The 18,158-nt window shown below is 40.8% G+C and overlaps 1 protein-coding gene and 1 long non-coding RNA gene across 8 annotated transcripts in view; one reads left to right on the top strand and one right to left on the bottom strand.

The window, feature by feature from the left end:
- CEP112 (centrosomal protein 112) overlaps positions 1-18,158 on the bottom strand; it is a 224,621-nt gene that overhangs the window by 11,331 nt on the left and 195,132 nt on the right. For all 5 annotated transcript variants that reach the window (XR_014216733.1, XM_082212425.1, XM_082212423.1 and 2 more), the window contains one exon: positions 15,052-15,141. Coding sequence is in view for 4 of the 5 variants with exons in the window: in XM_082212425.1 (XP_082068551.1) it covers positions 15,052-15,141 (90 nt within the window). In the remaining variant the exon portion in view is untranslated. The remainder of the gene's footprint in view (positions 1-15,051; positions 15,142-18,158) is intronic.
- Positions 1-18,158, top strand: part of LOC309526661 — a 77,733-nt gene that overhangs the window by 35,794 nt on the left and 23,781 nt on the right. The gene's annotated exons all lie outside the window — the stretch shown is intronic.

Here is an 18,158-nt window from a genome sequence, read left to right as displayed (position 1 = left end):
AATAAAGCTAAATAAAGCTAAAATAGCAAATGACCTAATGATAGCCAACACAGTATTTTAAAGACATCTCCCTAGCAGGAAAAAAAATAAACCCTACAAGACACTCCTTGATGCTCCTTCAATTCCCAATCATAATAATATGGCAGCTGAGCAAAATAATAATAATAATTGTCCTACTGTCCCCACAATGCTTTTAAAGTATAAATGAATAAAAGCAAAAGCCCTCTCTTAAGGAAGGTTTCCCTTCCCTTTTAAAACATCAAATCGTTTTTAAAGATCGTATGAATAGAGGGTTCCTTCGGTGACCTCAAAACTTATGCTAAGATTCAATATTCCATGAGAATTCAAGCTAATTTGAGAAAACTTTTTGGGCATCTTGAAGAGTTTGTGGCGTCTTTCTCTACAGGTAAGAGTGAATAATGCCATGGAAATACAAAGCAATAGAAATATGACTCTTACTGGCATAACTGTTTTTGGGGAAAGCAACAGGGCTGCATCCTGCCTGTGAACGCTTCATCCTTTCGTGCCTACATGGTCATTCCCAGAGAAGAGAAAAAGAAAAGGTTTGGCTTGTAGACTATAATCCTCAGGCCTTACGTTTAGGATCTGACAGGAATGCTGGAAATCAGCTTTGCTGTAGTCAGTTCTTCATCAGTCTCAGATATTCAGAGCAAAACTTTGAAATAAAATGCATTCAAACCGACTACGGTCTGACAGAGTTGTTGCTTTTCAGAACAAAAGGAAGGCCTATGCACATCTCCCCCTTCCTCTTTGGACAAGTAAGGCTGATTAAGAGCATGCCATTCAAAGCTTGGCCCACAAGGGATGGATGAAATAAAGGTTCCTCACCCCTTTGATCTGGAAAAGGGGGCATTTCCTTTTCATGTGTAATAGAACCATAGAACTGCAGCATTGGAAGGGATCCTGAGCATCATCTAGTCCAACCCTTTGAAATGCAGAAATATGCAGCTGCCCCAAACAGGGATTGAACCTGCAACCTTGGCATTATTAGCACCAGGCTCTAACCAGCTGAGCTATCAAGGCTCTAAAGCAATGGAGGCAATCTAGCTATGCAAACTGCAATGCTCATTCCCATTTCACTGATTAGGAGAAGAGACTCCAGTAGGTTTAGGACACGTTATTATTTGAACGGGGGTTGGAATGGATAAAACTGACCAACTAAACGAAATATAGTTGAGTACCACTGCATTCTGAAGTCGAGTGCTAAAACATTTCACAAACTCAAATGGGGCAAATCATCTCATGTACTAATTAATCTGAACATTCTAACATGTAGCAGCATAAAAGTTTGTACCAAATTAGCATGTTGAATGTAGAAATAATTGTTTCTCAAACACAATAAATTATCTTGCGCAATAACTACTGGGGTGCCATTCCATTGTGTAAGGAAGGTGTTGAGATGTATAGCTCTGAGCATCCCTTTCACCAGCTGACACAATCACTCATAAAAGATACTGGCTTCCACAAGACTGACTGAAAACCAATAACATACATTAGCATATAAAGTATCACTGAGCTGAACTAAAGATGTATATTGAATTTTTGAAACAACATTGAATTACCTGACAAGCAGGACCAATAATCAAAATGTTGCTCTGTTTTTTTGTTTTTGTTTTAAATGCAGAGTTTGGGTTTATACAGTTTATACAGTGGTTCTTTTCGGCGTGTTCATGACAGGCTTTGAAATAGCCACATCATAATTGCCTTCCTTCCACCTCTGCTCATATTAAATAAATAGGATGACTTGAGTCACAGTACTCACTGAATGAGTTCAGTTGCAGCAGCTGCACAACTCTCTTGCCAGTGAGATGAAGAAACACTGAACACTGGATTGAACAGTAATTTGGCAGTTTACTTCAAAGAGAAAATGAAACTTTGGAAGTTGTGTTTAGCAGTTTGTTTGATGCAAAACAAACAGCTTTAAGCTGAAGCTTCTTTCTGCTTTTAGTTCCTTTCATTAAAAGTGAATGTATCCTATTCCTGAAGAACTAATATCAAATTTGTGAATACTTTCAGTAAACTCATTAACGGACTGTGGAGCTTACTTTTTACATTTAATTAGTTCTCAACAGCATGCCAGACACGGTCCAAAAGTGATGGGGTCCTTGCCTGGATGGCTGACACTGCATGTACTTAGACCCAAAGCAAACCTTCAAAAGAAATGTGTGGTAGGACTCTACCACTTTAAGTTGTATTGCACGGAATGGATTACCATGCAAGAAGCTTCCCACATGTAGGGCACTGGCTTATTGGAAAGATTCTAGTCTAATCTTCCCTCTAATGTATTGGCTTCTTTGTTGTTGGACAAGAGTCATATATGAAACTCTCTCTCAGCATTGTAAAGTGGTGCAATCTCCATGAGACTATTACGCTTGTCTTCTGAAGGCTTTTAACTGGCTCTAGATTGGTGAAGATGGCAGGAAAGATCAAAGAAGCCGACAAAGGGCAGTGGATGTGTACAACAGAAGAGAAGAAGAAGAGTTTGGATTTGATATCCCGCCTTTCACTCCCCTTCAGGAGTCTCAAAGCGGCTAACATTCTCCTTTCCCTTCCTCCCCCATAACAAACACTCTGTGAGGTGAGTGGGGCTGAGAGACTTCACAGAAGTGTGACTGGCCCAAGGTCACCCAGCAGCTGCATGTGGAGGAGCGGAGACATGAACCCGGTTTCCCAGATTACGTGACTACTGCTCTTAACCACTACACCACACTGGCTCTCAACAGAAAAATATTCCAGGTTTAAAGTGGGCTAAAATTGGTTTTAAAGTGACACTTGCTCATAAGCCTGCTCTAAGCAGGAAAACAAGAGGCCCAAAGCAGAAGACTTCTCTGGAGCACAAACCTCTATTGAACAAATCTTCTTCTTTTTAATAAATAAAATCCCTCAAAACAAACAGAAGAATCGCAAATTAGCAAAGATGTGCAAGAGTGACATTTGTGGACTGTGCCTTGGATGTGTAAAAGGAGATTAGAAGGGAGCTTGATACAAATTGTTGTTACAGCCTACAAACTCGCATGTTCTTACAACAGTGTTCATGTGTCATGATGCTTCATGCTAATAAGGTAAAGGTAAAGGGACCCCTGACCATTAGGTTCAGTTGTGGCCTACTCTGGGGTTGCAGCGCTCATCTGGCTTTATTGGCCGAGGGAGCCAGCATACAGCTTCCGGGTCATGTGGCCAGCATGACCAAGCCGCCTCTGGCGAACCAGAGCAGCGCACAGAAATGCCATTTACCTTCCTGCCGGAGTGGTACCTATTTATCTACTTGCACTTTGACGTGCTTTAGAACTGCTAGGTTGGCAGGAGGTATATCTTTAAGCTACAAACTTGTTACAGTTGCTGGAACGCTTTTGCCCTTTGGACTAAAAATCAACACGCTTAAGAACTTCAAGTAAACTTACTTGAAAACAAAACGAGTTATGATCTACATTTATCTGCAAAACCTATACAATTTATGTTTAATTGTCAAGGCTGTGACAGAAGTTAAGACCTACTTGAAGTACCAAAACATATTCAACCGAGAGGAAATCTTGCCAAACATTGTATGATGCAATAAAAAATATAAATGCAAAAGGGAATATGACACGCAGTTTCAATTAAAGCAATAATGAGAGATGTAAATCTTTTGAATGCATGTTAAACAAAAAGGATAGGCAGCGAAATCATAGCAGACAGGCTTCACGTGCAAAGAAGTAGGAGAAAGCCCCATGTGAAACAGATCTCCCCTTCCTTAGGCCAGTCTTCCCTTCAGATGTTTAGGGAGACAACTCCTATCCTCCCTGACCATGGACCAAACAAGCTGGGATGGATGGCAGCTGTAGTCCTAGGCACCTGGAGGCCACCAAGTTGAGGAAGGCTGCTTTAGGTTTGACCCAGGGGTTTTATTTATTTCTATTATGACTTCTATCAGAGGTCAATGTTCAGAGAACTGTGACTTGACTTATGTACATCCCTTTACTGCTAGAGCAACATTTTGTGATTAAAGCTGCACTCCTACGCCTGAGATGAAGCCACACTGAATATTTTGATAATATCTGAGTTAAACATGCATAGGATTTGGCTGCAATTTTAACAAGGTGAGGAGCTAGGTCTTGAGCCTACTGAGAACAACAATCTTTCTTCTTCTTCTTCCAAAAGTTACAATACAGCATTGTCTTCTGCCATAGTATCACAGAATGATCACCTCAATCCCACATCACGGCCATGTTGGCTCGCCAAATACCCTCAATAGTAACCCTATTTCTAACAGCTCAAAACACATCTTATACATTATCTAAATGATCCTTTGCCACAGCACCGTAAAATTAAGTCAATATCACCACCATTGTTCAATAGGGTGGCTCCAGATGATCAAAGCACTTCAAAAGTAAGAGAATGGCCAATCACCAGAATGGCCAACCATCAAGGATGGTGGAAACCATAGTCCAGCAATACCTGGAGGGCTTCAAGCTCCCCATGAGTGGCCCAAGGCCACCTAGTGAGTTCATCACATTGGTTAGGTTCTAACTGGGGATCTCCTCATCCATACCTTGGTCTCTGGAACCACACAGCTCACAGCTAGGAAGGTATACTTTTAATCATTATGCACAATTTGAACTTGATTGATTGACTGATTAGATCTGGATACCGCCCTTCATCCGAAGATCACAGGGCAGTTCACAACATATGGAACCATTTCATTTGACCTTGAATACAAGTCTCCTGTCTTGTCTTCTTGGACTTAGTCGTATCTTGAGACATATATGTTGGAGGAGTTCCTCAGTAATCAAGGGCAGACTCTGCATATGCTCAGAGGCACTCTCCTTTATCATTGCCTCACATGCCCTCAGCAGTACTTGTATGGTATTTGCATAAAACTTTGGCTGTGGGGGTGGCATTGCTCATGTTCTTATGTGATCCCATTTGTGTGGTAAAGAACTGTTCTAAATGTGTGATTTCCCACCCCGCCTTCCTGTGTGCATTTTAAAAACCGTGTGGTATTTGAGCTTTTTCAGAATAAATCATCCATTCACTCAGGGTGGGGCTTTGGGGGGTTTTTTTTGGATCTAATAAAACATTAAATAAAATGTGTTTGAGCTTAACATATGGTACACATTTTCTTGAGAAGAAACAAAACACCAGAGCAGCTCAGTGTTTTCATTTTCAGGCATTCAGAAAATAAGTGCTGTGTTTTATGAATCTGGAAATTTTGTGGATCTTATGGACTGAAAGGTATCACCTACCTAGGGAGGCTAAAGTAATAGCAAAACTCACATCTCTGTGCAAGAAGTCAAACAGTTGGTTATGTAACAGTGGGGTGGTGATGAAAGGCCCCAGGGAATATCAGCCAAAGATCTTAGTTTGGGTTAGGCTGCAACTTTCACAGTATCACATCGCTCTCCTGAAGGGGGAAAGATATGATTCCAGAAGTTACTACATTTCTAAAGTATTAACAAGTATTAATATTGGCACAAGTGGCTTCTCTGCTGCCTATTGAGTATCCAGCTCTTTTAAAAGTCTCAAAATTATTTTTTTAAAATTGTATTAGCTATATATAAAGGTATTGTATATGAAATAAAACTCAGTAAATATATAAAAGACACTGAATCCCGCCCCCATCCTTATCTAAGGGAAGGAGTACATATTCAAAATAATCAGGTAATGTAGTTTGTCTGGGACTGCACCACTTCATAATGCATGATATTTGAATGTTTCTCCATGACAGGGGGGAACCCAAACATAACACACACACACACACACACACACACACACACACACGACTCCCTGCCTATAGAAACTAGATTGCCCAGGATTAGAGCATAAACTTGGAGATTTTTTTATTCAGTCATGCAATTCCCCCACCTGCTTTCTGAAGGGGTATGACCCAAGGGCTGCACCATGTGATTTGTCTGAACATGTAGCCTGTCTCCAAGAAAACGTATTATTTTAGTGACTGCTGGTCTTTTCTTTCTAAAACCAGATCACCCACCTGGAAAATCCTCTGTTTGTAGTTAAGCACTTACAGTTTATATAATTCATAACTGCCAAAGAGAAGCAGCCAAGCAAACCTTAGGAAGCAATATGCTACATAACAGCAGCATTCTTGCGATTACGTGAGTTGGAGAGGAATAAAAGTCATCACTCAACACCATGGCATAGCTGTGGTCAGAAAACACTTGCTACTTGACTATTCTGCCAGTGTAAAGAATCCTTCATTGCCTCTGCAGGGATCTTACTGCCAATGAGCTCCTTCTCCTGAAAGAAAATATATTGGTGGCTGAAGGTCTTCTATCATGAGTTGACAGATGTGTTGCACAGTATGTTTCATCCCTCCTCAAGAAATGAAGGAGGGAGCCTCCATAATACCCTTGGAATACCCCCCCCCCAAACAATATGACCTAGGCAGCCAAAGAACAGTTGCAGAGTTTTACCATAAGAACCTAGGGTTCTACATTTGTTACTGGTGTTGAGTTGGGGATTGTGTTATTTCAGTTTTTCATATGGCCTCCCCCAAAAGGCTCAGATTATTTCTAAGCAGCCAATCTGTACCAGTATATATTCATTATTAACTATTCACTAGCTCTCAAACTATGTTATCAGTGAAGATAAGCACCTAGAATAGCAGGGTGGTTGGCAGGAAAGAGAGCCATTTCACTTCTCCTAGAGGTAATGAGTTCTGTCTCTCTGTCTTTCTTAGCCACTCTGGGGTAACTGATCTGACAAGAGCATAGGTCAGGGGTGAATTACAACTCTCATCAGCCACAGCAAGCATTGGATGATGGCAGTTGTCATTCAGCAATATCTGGAGGGCAAAAGATTCCCCACACCTCTCATAGGACAGTAAGAGACAGGAATGATTGAATCAATCAATCAATCAAACAAACAAACAAACAAACAAACAAACAAACAGTTCCTTACATGGACAGTTCCTAAACAAATTCAGAATTAAATGCCCATGTATATAAGATCATAGTAGACAAGGGTATGATCCACCCTCACAACCTGCAGAATGCTCTTGGTGGAGGTAGCTTGTACTTCTTTGCAAAGCATAGAAGGCAATGTTTGGGTGCCTGGTTGGGGTACCGTGAGAGATCTACAGACTCCAAATATGGATTCCCATCTAACAAAGAGCTGTTGTGCAGGAGGGAGCAGATCAGGTATTGGAAACCTGTGTCGTCCCCCCCATGTTCTTGCACTACAATTCCATTCACCCTTGACCATTAGCCATGCTAGGTGGAGCAGATGGGAGTTGGGAATCCAACAGCATATGGAGGGGTTACAGGTTCCTGACCCGTGAACAGAACATGGCCCAGTTCTTTCCCAGTACAGTGGTACCTCGGGTTATAGACGCTTCAGGTTACAGACTCCACTAACCCTTGGGTTAAAAACTCTGCTTCAGGATGAGAACAGAAATTGTGCAGCAGCAGCGGGAAGCCCCATTAGCTAAAGTGGTACCTCAGGTTAAGAACAGTTTCAAGTTAAGAAACTGTTCTGAAGGCGAGAGTTAAATAAATTACTTATGCTCTCATGTTATAAGTCCCCTTCTTGGAAAAGGAAAGGGTATCAATTTAACTCTCACCTTCAGTCAGACATATCATACTGTTCTTCAATGCTTCTCACAGGGTACAGCTGGGGGGGTGACTTTAACAATTTCAGCTAAAATTCCACAGTTGCAGAGAATTTAAAATAGACATTCACTAAAATAAAAACCTGAAAAATATTCTTAATCACGTTCTTAATCATGTGCTACAACCCCTTGTCAACCAATATTATTTCCATCTATATACACGGGAACCTAAAGTCAAGATGCATTACTTGCTCAAGGTCAAAATAAGCAGAGACGCCATAGAAAATCCTTGGCTGGTCACTATAGGAGGAACTGAGGCTTCATCGGAGAAGAACCAACAAGCAAGTAAACTTGAGAGTGAAATGGTGGCTCAGAATTATAACCAATAAAAGTCATACACTGTTTATTGGCTCAATTAAAACAGGATTGAAATAAAGCCCAGTGAAATGTTTTAGGATCAAAGTATAATTTTAAGAAGTGGCTTGTTGGAGAATAAATTATGTCCCAACCAGCTGCAAGTATCATAGAATCCTGGCCTCCTTCCCGTCCCACTACAAAAAAAGGAGAAAAACCCTACATAGCTCCCACACTTTGTTTGTAGCAGATTTGGTTATTTAGATACTTATTAATTTCAGTTAATAGCTTACTTTTTCTGCATTCACTTCGGACTTGATCTTTTGTTCCTGCCTAAGACATTACTGATTGTCCACTTCTGCTATGGCTGAAGTTGTGTTGTGCAAGCTTTGAGTAGGGCTGCAGACATTAACTTTAAAGCACACCACCACCAAATAGTCATTATTAGCAGAAGTACCAGCCTGGAATTTACAGTCTGCATTGCAGCGTTTATACTACTAATGTAGGGGTAAAGATCCTTGTTTTTTCTCGATATTTACTCCAGACAGTTTATATATTGCTTGATTGTAAAAACGACGACAACCCTGCTTTCAACACTTCAGTTTTTTTGCTAATGTACCCTGCAGCAAATCAGCGCTGCAAATATATTACTGGTTAACAATAGAATTTTTGTCTCCTCTGTTAGCATATGTATGAGGCTTTCTGTAAGAGTTACCCCATCGGTTGAGAAATTCAGCACTACTTCATTAGACAGCTAAAATATTGTTCCTGATGAAGAGCTATCAGGAACCTACCACACTTCTTGTCTACTGATGCCCATTTTTGCATTTGTGTTTCCATTACCACATTTTTTCTTTACTGAATAGCCCAGCTCAGGCAGCCCCATTCTAAACTATTGCAAATAATTCTGCCCCATGAAAGGAGACAAATCCTTCAATTGTTTCTATGGTTCTGCAAAATGATTCATTGTGTAAAAAGAAAAGCTGTATCTTCCAACGTGTCCTTTCCTAATAAGGAAAATAAATAACTGAAATTGCAGAACATCTCATCAGTGCTGGAACACTGGCACAGTCACTTAATATTCTTATCAAAATTTCACTCTCTTCCTTTTAAGCAAGTTTACTCAGTGCCTTTCAACTTTGTTTACATGCCTTTTCTATCTCCCTTATCCCCTCTTTCCACTTCCTATTTCCAGCTGCTCAAATCACGTTAACTATCTGTTCTTTGCCACGGCAGCTGCACACTCACCTTTGTACTTTTCTGAGACTGTGCCTGATTATCAAGGTTCACTTCTTTGTAGCTACCATTTACCTCTGTTGGCCTCTTTGGCAATGTTCTGCTTGTACAAGAACTCTCTACCCACTTTGGTATCTTTCCACTTAGATAAAAGGACTGGAAAAAAGGGCTTAGAAAATGATCCTAGCCCTCATTTCCCGTGTTTGGTGATTCTGCTATATACATTCGTTGCAGATTGTGAGATCAAATTGTCCCTGTTGCTACAAAGACAAGCCACTAGTCTCTTGTGTGCTGTTGCTTAACACCAGAGCAGTACACAACAAGACCTCACTCATCCTGGGTGCTGATCTGGGTGTGTTTTTCTGAGACTTGGGTGAGTGCGCTGCGCTTACTCAGATACTTTTGAGCAACACCAAGAGAGGTTGCAAGGGCCAGTATGGGAGTGGAGTGTAGCTGAGATCCATCAACTTCCATCTCCATCACCAGGAAACCCCTATCTTGAAGCTGGCTGTGAGGGCCTGCACCTGGTGATTGGCCAAAGACCTCCATGTGCATTTGCGTGCGCGCGCGCACACACACAGGTTGGGAGCCTCAATGGTGCCCCTCTGGAGGCTTCACCCAGGGCAAAAAAACCCAGCTAGCCCTCCAATAGCTACAGCGCTGCTAGGGAGGGCTGTTACTAGTGTACCATCTACCCTGATGCCCAGTAGCTTCTCTGACTGAGCTGGTGGAAGTAATCTCAGGAGTGTGCTGGAGGAATTAAGAATGATAGCTCTGGTTGATTTCAACATCCATGTTCTGGCTCAAGACTTCATGGCCTCTATGACAACCATGGGGCTGTCTCAAGTTGTCATCTGTCCTTGACTTGGTCTGGAAATGGGACGGTGGTGGATAGGAAAAATTGGATAGTCAACTTAAGGTTCTACTTTCCTTTATCTTTCACTTTATATAGAGTTGTTACAGAAACAAGTTCTACCCAGTAATACAGAATCACAGTATTCATCTAATGGACAATACATGGTTTTCACTTATCCATTAGTGATATTGATGCGAACAGTCCCCTTTCCCATTTTCCCTTCATATAATTTCAATCAATTGGGCTGTTTCCAGTGTCTCTAAAGTTTTAACATAGTCTGAGCCCTCTAGCACCTGACAAGACCAATCTTGAGATCAACCGACAAGTAAAAGAATAGAATGTCTCAGAGAAATTTGATACCTACTGTCTAAACCACTAAAACAGGCAGCAAGAGGATCCATTATAACATAAGCATGATGATTTAACTTATTATATCCATAACCTGCAACCAATCACGTTTCCTTTAATAAGAAGATGTGGCAAATGTTATCTATGATTAGCAACCAAATTTTTCAAAAGATGCACCACTGTTGTGTGAGAACACATTTATTTAATTGGAATAGACACAGACAAGTTAGGCTGAAGACTGTAAACACCCAATGGTCAAAAAAATAACTTAAGTTAGACTAATAAACATTCAACTGGCAAACTCAATGTGCCATTGAATCATATTTCTCTCGCAATTATCACTTCTGTTTTCATTTTGCACTTTGGAATGAAATGGAATCAGTATTTTCTAAACAGACTTTACTCTATTTCTAGACAACAACATATTCAAGCCTCCATTTTCTTGTGTTTGAATTTATTTCAAAATAAATATTAAAGAATGTGGAAATGATAGTGGAACTTATCCTTATTCTTTTAATAATATTCACACATTATTTATATTTGATTTTCAGTTTGGGACCAATTATCTTCTATTTAAGATGCTTTGGGGACTTGTCCTAGATTAAATGTCTTCAGAGATATAAAGGTGGAGCTACAGAAGGGAGATCTTAGCGATTGTGTACATTCAGGCAGAGATCCCTTTTTGACTAGTGTCTGTCAAAAGTTTTAGCTGTCAAACTTTCCTTCGGTTTTTAGTTTCAGAAGCCACATTTAGGTCTGGCAATTTTGCTTAGCAATACTGCCTTTTTTAGAGATCCATTCTATTAAATTTAACAGAAGTTTAAAAATATTTCTCACATGCACAGTGGGGAAAGCTAATGCCTTGCATGCTGCTAAGATGAAGGCCAAGCAAAAGTGCATTCATCTGAAGAACAAATGACACAATACAATATAGCCATGTCTGTGTAATGAAGCACTAATGGTGTATTCTTCCTAGCAGGGGTGACAGGCATCAGAGAAGCGACCGGAGCGAAGCAAGTGCTTAACTGTTTACAGCCCTAAACTTTCCCCTCCCTCACCAATGCTTGTAACCCCACCTGTGTTCTGGACTTACTTTGCAGCACTGAAGGAGGCCACAGGGCCATCATTACACATGGCTGAAGAGTAATGTGTAGTTTGCCCTCTAGTGAACTTGTGAGACATGAGCACAAAGTTAGAGAGTTGCCTCATCTAAAAACAAGGCAAACATGAAGAACCAAGATACCACCCAACAGGAAATAATGAGAAACAGCCTTGTGTTTTTAATTAAAAACACAACAATTTTTTTTCATGTCTCATTCATTTGTTTGTTATAGAATCAAAACACAAGAGTTTTCCTTTTAATGAAAAACAGCAGCCATTTAAACCTGCATTTCTCTCACTCAAAACAGACTTGCAAAGGCCCAGGAAATTGCCTTTTGTAATTGTGCCAAGGCAAATTGTGAACCTTTAGAAAATGTGTTATCAAGACAATAATATTTGGTACACTTAGGGGGGAAAGTACTAAGGATGTGCTTTAATTATCATGGCTGTTAATTAGCTGAACTGGAATGGGCTACTATTCTCTCTCTCTCTCTCTCTCTCTCTCTCTCTCTCTCTCTCTCTCTCTCTCTGTGTGTATGAGACACACAGTCCATTCTACCATTTCAGGATTCTTCAACTTATTCCCATATCATCCTGCTGTATGTATATTTTTAGCTGTGTATCACTGAGTGATAGACATCAGATGAACTCTCCAGTGATGCATTATGTGAATCAGCAGTTAGAAACTATAGTAGGGAGGGAGAAGGCAGCTAATAGAAGAGTATCTCCCCCATCCCCCAAAATTTGTTTCAAATCCCCATTTTTGTTTTTATTCTCCTCTGTATTTGTCATGGTATTAAGGAACACTTTTTACATGTGCTGATTTACTGACCGATTAGGTGGCATAGGACGCGGTGGCACTGTGGGTTAAACCACAGAGCCTAGGACTTGCCAATCAAAAGGTCGGTGGTTCGAATCCCCACGATGAGGTGAGCTCCCGTTGCTCGGTCCCTGCTCCTGCCAACTTAGCAGTTCGAAAGCACGTCAAAGTACAAGTAGATAAATAGGTACCACTCTGGCGGGAAGGTAAACGGCATTTCCGTGTGCTGCTCTGGTTCGCCAGAAGTGGCTTAGTCATGCTGGCCACATGACCCGGAAGCTGTACGCCGGCTCCCTCGGCCAATAAAGCGAGATGAGTGCCGCAACCCCAGAGTTGGTCATGACTGGACTTAATGGTCAGGGGTCCCTTTACCTTTACCTAGGTAGCATGTAGATGTACATAGGAAACAACAGTGTGCTGGAAGTACACCCAGTGAGCTGTTGACTAGTGTACCTATTCCCCTCCAGGACAGAGCATGGAGGAAAATGGGTTGTATCCAGTGTCAAATCATACTCAGAGCGTACCCATTAACACTAATAGACACGACTGGCTTAGGCCCATTAGTTTCAGTGAGTCTACCATGAGTTGGAGTGGAACACAATGGGTTTGTGGGTATCACATGACTGTTCACATGCAGTTCAACCCATTTCCAGAATGTTGTGTAACTCCTCCAAGAAAGGGTTGATCAGATCGTCAATGGCAGCCAACCTACACCCTCCCCAGTCAACCACAGCAAACCCCACAAAGCCACTGACTGATAAAAGCAGCTGGGCTCAATCCATCGGAACACATCACAGCAACTTCTCATTTGTTGTACATGCATATAACCTTATTATCAGCCCTGCTACTTAACCCCCATTTGTTATAAAAACGTGTGGACATTTATGTATAACTAAGAATGACAGAAGGAATTATGAGTTATAGGTAGCAGATAAAGATCAGAAAGATGAACGGAATGGGGAAATGGGAAGCCTGCATAAAAATTAAAGTCTTGGCAGAATTTTTGGCAACTGTTAAAGGACACCTAGGATTTATTATGTACTACCTTTCAGCCTGTTCTTTCTCCAAGGATCTCAGGGTGGCATACAACTTTATACCATCCCATCATATTATCATGTTAACTTACTGAGATAGGTTACGTTGAGAAATAGTGATAACTACACAGCTGATTGGGTATTTGAACCAAGTTCTCTCAAGTCCTAGTGTGATACTTTAAACCCCACATAATTCTAGCCCCTTTGCTGTACAAAATGCAAGGATAATAGACTATATGAAGTAGAAGGTAATGAATGATAAACATGAAAGTATAAAAATCAGGAATCAGAGAGTTGGTTAATTTCCTTAAACAATGAACCGCTCCCTCAGAAAACATTTTCTCTCTTTTAAATATGCAAACAGCCACAGCATTACTCATGGAAAAAGAATCTTTCAGATTATCTGATAACTGCTCTTGCAATATAACTATGCAAAGTATACAGAGTTAAGAATGAACAGCAAATATTTTGGCATTGGACCAAAAACTGAAAACTTTACATGTGGGGTTGTAAAGAAAGAAACTTCTTAATCCTCATAACAAGCAAAGGATCCATGGCTAAATATCATGGCTCTAAGAATAAGTATTTCTTTATTCTCTTTTACACTGCAGTATTTCTTGTGTTGCCCAATTCTACATGTCTAATCAGATGTCTAAGCTCAATGTCTTTCCCCCCACTGGTAAGTGTGCACAGTACAACTGCAGCCTTAAAAGCTCAGGATGATATTTCATATGCCCCTTTAAATAAACGTTTTGTTTTTCATCTATATAGCACTTGAAACCCACAAGTCACTTCATCAGGAGTAGGATGCGTGGGGAAAAAGCAGTGTTGCAGTGCTTACCTTTTGCATTCCCAAGTCATACTCACTCCTATTTATTCAGCATGTTTTAGCATTATGACCACGAGCAACCCTGGTGTTTAGACTTGAATGTTCCCTTTCCACTTCCCCACCCTTCAAGGGAGAAAAGAGTTTAAAACTTCTGTGAGTTTTTGTTCAAAATTGATGGTCAGAAGCTTTTAAACTTCTTTCCCCCATGCATCAAGGAAGGGAAGGCCTCTCACCTGTTGATCCTTGTAACGCTAAATAATGGTTTAACACTACATCTGAATATAACATGTCTCATTTGAAGAAGCACTTAATATACAAGAGAAGAGGGCAAGAGAATGTCATATAGTTAATATGATTTTATCTCTACTTAAAAGTTTTATTTGGTGTGTAAAGGCATCAACCTTTTTAGGCACATCCAACTGATGCTCGATCACCAATGCGTGGATCCTTTTGGACCTCGAAGTAGGCAGAATGGGGGAGTAATAGGGGGCGTAAGGGGGTTGGCTGCACTTATACATGCTCTGCTAATACGCATGGAGGTCAAAAACAGAAGCCCTGTGTGAAATGTTTGCCACCTGTATAGGTTTTCTGAAAATGGTTAAATTGCCCACCTGAATAAATACCTAAAAACATATATTACAAATAGTATTGTCATTTACAAATAAATATGTATCATTTGACAGCATAAGGTAGCTGAAATACTGGGTTGAAAGAGACAAAACTACATAAAAACCTGTCCCCAGGGTACAGACAGTTTAATTCTTTTTCTATGAACAAAAACAAATATAAAGCACACTGAAAATTCAGCCAAAAATGTGGTTGCGTCTTCAAGCAAGAAATTGTTTTCCAGTATACGTACAGTCTCCCTGCCCAAGGGCAGAAATCTATCAAGCAACAACATTTTACCTGTTCCTGTGTCTCCAGATCTCTGTGCTGTAACTTCTTTTGAACAGAGCGAACCTGATTGCAGTAGGTTTCAATTTCATCCTGCAAGCCCTGAAAAAATATCAAAACAAAGCAGATATGAACATTCTTAAGATCAGAAAGAAACAAAATGGAATGAATGCAACATCTGAAAGCTTAACTCATTGGTCTTCTGCATTCCGCAATGACAAACAGAGTGGTGGCCTCCATTAGCTTTCTTTTCATTAATTCCTTTCTACAGCAGCACTGATAGCAGTTGTATTTGTTAAAACAAGGCACACTAGTGTCCTTTAGGACTCCTGGCAAGTCATGGGAACAACAACAGGCTTCCAGGAGCCTGCAAAGGAGCCTGCTCATTGCTCATTTATATGATCCATGGCTCTGACCTGGTCTCATTTCCCTGTGGGGAGTGGAATGGTAAATTCTGTTCCATGTCCTCATCAGCTGTATTGCAAGTTCCTTCCATTGCCTCTAGTTTAAGCATTCATTTTGTATGCACAGAGTTGGGTCTCTGCATGGGTATTGCTCTGGGTTTGCCTCCCTCCAGTCAGAGGGCAACACCAAGAACATCAACTCTCTCACACACAAAAGGTAGGCTCTCCCCAACAATCCAGTGTAACGAGAACCAGAAGTTCAACACTTAGGCACATGCCTTGCATGCAGCACTTTCCTGGGTTCAGTCTCTAAGGCTGGGAGACTATTTTTATCAGAAACCCCTGAGAACTCCTACCAGCTTGTATGGAAAATACAGAGCTAGTTGGAGAAATGGTCCGACTAGATAGAAAGTGGATTCTAGGTTTTCAAAGTAAACAATCTTTTTCAGATGTAAGAGCGAAATGTGTCCTTGATAACAGATTGTGGGAAGCATTCAGTTAGATAAAGGTAAAGGGACCCCTGACCATTAGATCCAGTCATGGCCGACTCTGGGGTTGCGGCGTTCATCTCGCTTTATTGGCCAAGGGAGCGTACAGCTTCCGGGTCATGTGGGCAGCATGACTAAGCCGCTTCTGGTGAACCAGAGCAGCGCATGGAAACACCGTTTACCTTCCCGCCAGAGCGGTTCCTATTTATCTACTTGCACTTTGACGTGCTTTCGAACTGCTAGGTTGGCAGGAGCGGGGACTGAGCAACGGGAGCTCACCGTGTCGCGGGGATTCGAACTGCCGACCTTCTGATTGGCAAGTCCTAGGCTCTGTGGTTTAACCCACAGCGCCACCTGTGTCAGTTAGATAGTTGTGTGCAATACACAATGAGACTTTCCTTCCCTCTCTTCCCCATATTTGTTCCGGAGGATTGGGAGGACACCCCCCCACCAGCAGATTTAGGGGGCACACCAGGGGAAGGGATGGAGGAAAATTCTGTTGCACAAAGAGAAATCCTTCTATGGATGTGCAACTTGAATGCTGCTCCCTGAGATTAATAACAGAATGTGGAATTTGCAATGAATGTGCAGTTTGCAATGGACTGCATATCCTCTTTGAATTGGACTTAAACCTCTGAACATTACTATCTCATCACTATCTCTGAATTCTATCTCATTGCCCACTAAAAAATGTAGACTGGATAAACTAGAAAACATAGGACGTGATCCATTTGAGTGCTTGTGGCACACTTAGCACTTCCTTCTCAATGAGCAAAACTTTTAATCCTACTGGAAGCAACTAAAATAACTTGCAGTACAAAGATCTAACATCATCCCCTTTCTAACTCTTAGACAATTAACAGAGCAGAGTAGGCTTAAATCTTTTACAGGATAAAATGGCTATCCAGATAAGATAAGAGAAATACTTCTGATAGCCCTTGCATAATTGTTCTGAAGTGATTCCAAGAGTTAACTTGAAAGCATTAATGCTGTAAAGCTTTAACATATTATGATGCCAAAAACCTTAATCGACACCAAGAGAGCTTCAGATGTTAACAATTCCATATTGTTATACATTACATACATACACAGCGTGCCATAATGGAAGTCCACCATAAAACACATGTTGCAACATTTGCTGCCAAAGGAACCAAGGTTAGGGCAGTTAAAAGAAAGGTCTGTAACGCCGTCTTTTGTCCCCACATCCCTTTCATTACATTGGGCAATGAGGTGAAAAGGCTCAGTTGTTGTACCATGCTCTTCTGAAGTTCTGGGTCCGCCAAATTCATACATGCTCCTACTTTTCAACAGCAGTATGACACTGTATCAGTAATTAACAGCATACAAATTACAGCATCTGAACTTTTTAATTATCTGTGTGCTTTGGGTTCCTCCACCCTCTACCAAGTGCTTCCAAAAAGCTAAATTACGGAGTAAAGAATGGGCTTCAAACTTGTTTGAAATTAATTGCCACAAGTTATGCATATTACAGGTCTAATGCAACTAATGAGAGCAGGCTGACTATGCTGAACTCCAGCAAAGTTGCCCCATCGTATGCCTTCAGACTATCCCCTGGGATCATTATCATTCTAAAAAGATAATATGCGCAAATGGGAAAGGAATGAACTTTACATTCCAACTTCCTGGGATTTCTAAATGGTGGCATGGTGTAACTTTTGGCATCGTTGTTGCTCTTCCAGTGGTGCGTTATGATCTGGATTATGGGAGTTAAGACTGCTAAGAGATGTGCCAAAAGTAGAACTGGGAATTAAAAGCTGTGGCAAGTATCAGCGGGAAATGTGTACTTTAACTATACAGAAAGAAGTTTGTGTGCATTCTTATTTTAATTTGCCCAGAGAATAGTTCGGATTTGACAAGAAGCTTCATGCAGTCGTTTTGCTAATAATATCCATATTAAAATACATCTTCAAAATAATATCACAATTCACAAATGAGGACACATATGGTTTAACAACTGACAGAAGAAATTTTTACGCAGTCTGTTGACATGTCAATTTATTGGCAAATTCAGATTCAATTCAAAATGGCAGCCAGTGTTCAAACATCCACAAAGACTACTGGCCCCACCTTGGGAATCCCATGCAAAGTTTGGTGACGATATCTTGAGAGGCGTCCAAACTCACAGAATACAAGCAAATGGGCAAACCATTTCCCCAAATATATAGATGGTACATTGGTCTTCAGAAAATAGGGTGCTACTTCACAT

This window comes from Podarcis vaucheri (assembly GCF_965113315.1).
Source record: "Podarcis vaucheri genome assembly, chromosome: 2".
Lineage (NCBI taxonomy): Eukaryota > Metazoa > Chordata > Lepidosauria > Squamata > Lacertidae > Podarcis > Podarcis vaucheri.
Note: the sequence above shows the minus strand (reverse complement) of the source record. Positions and strands in the feature narration are given on the sequence as shown.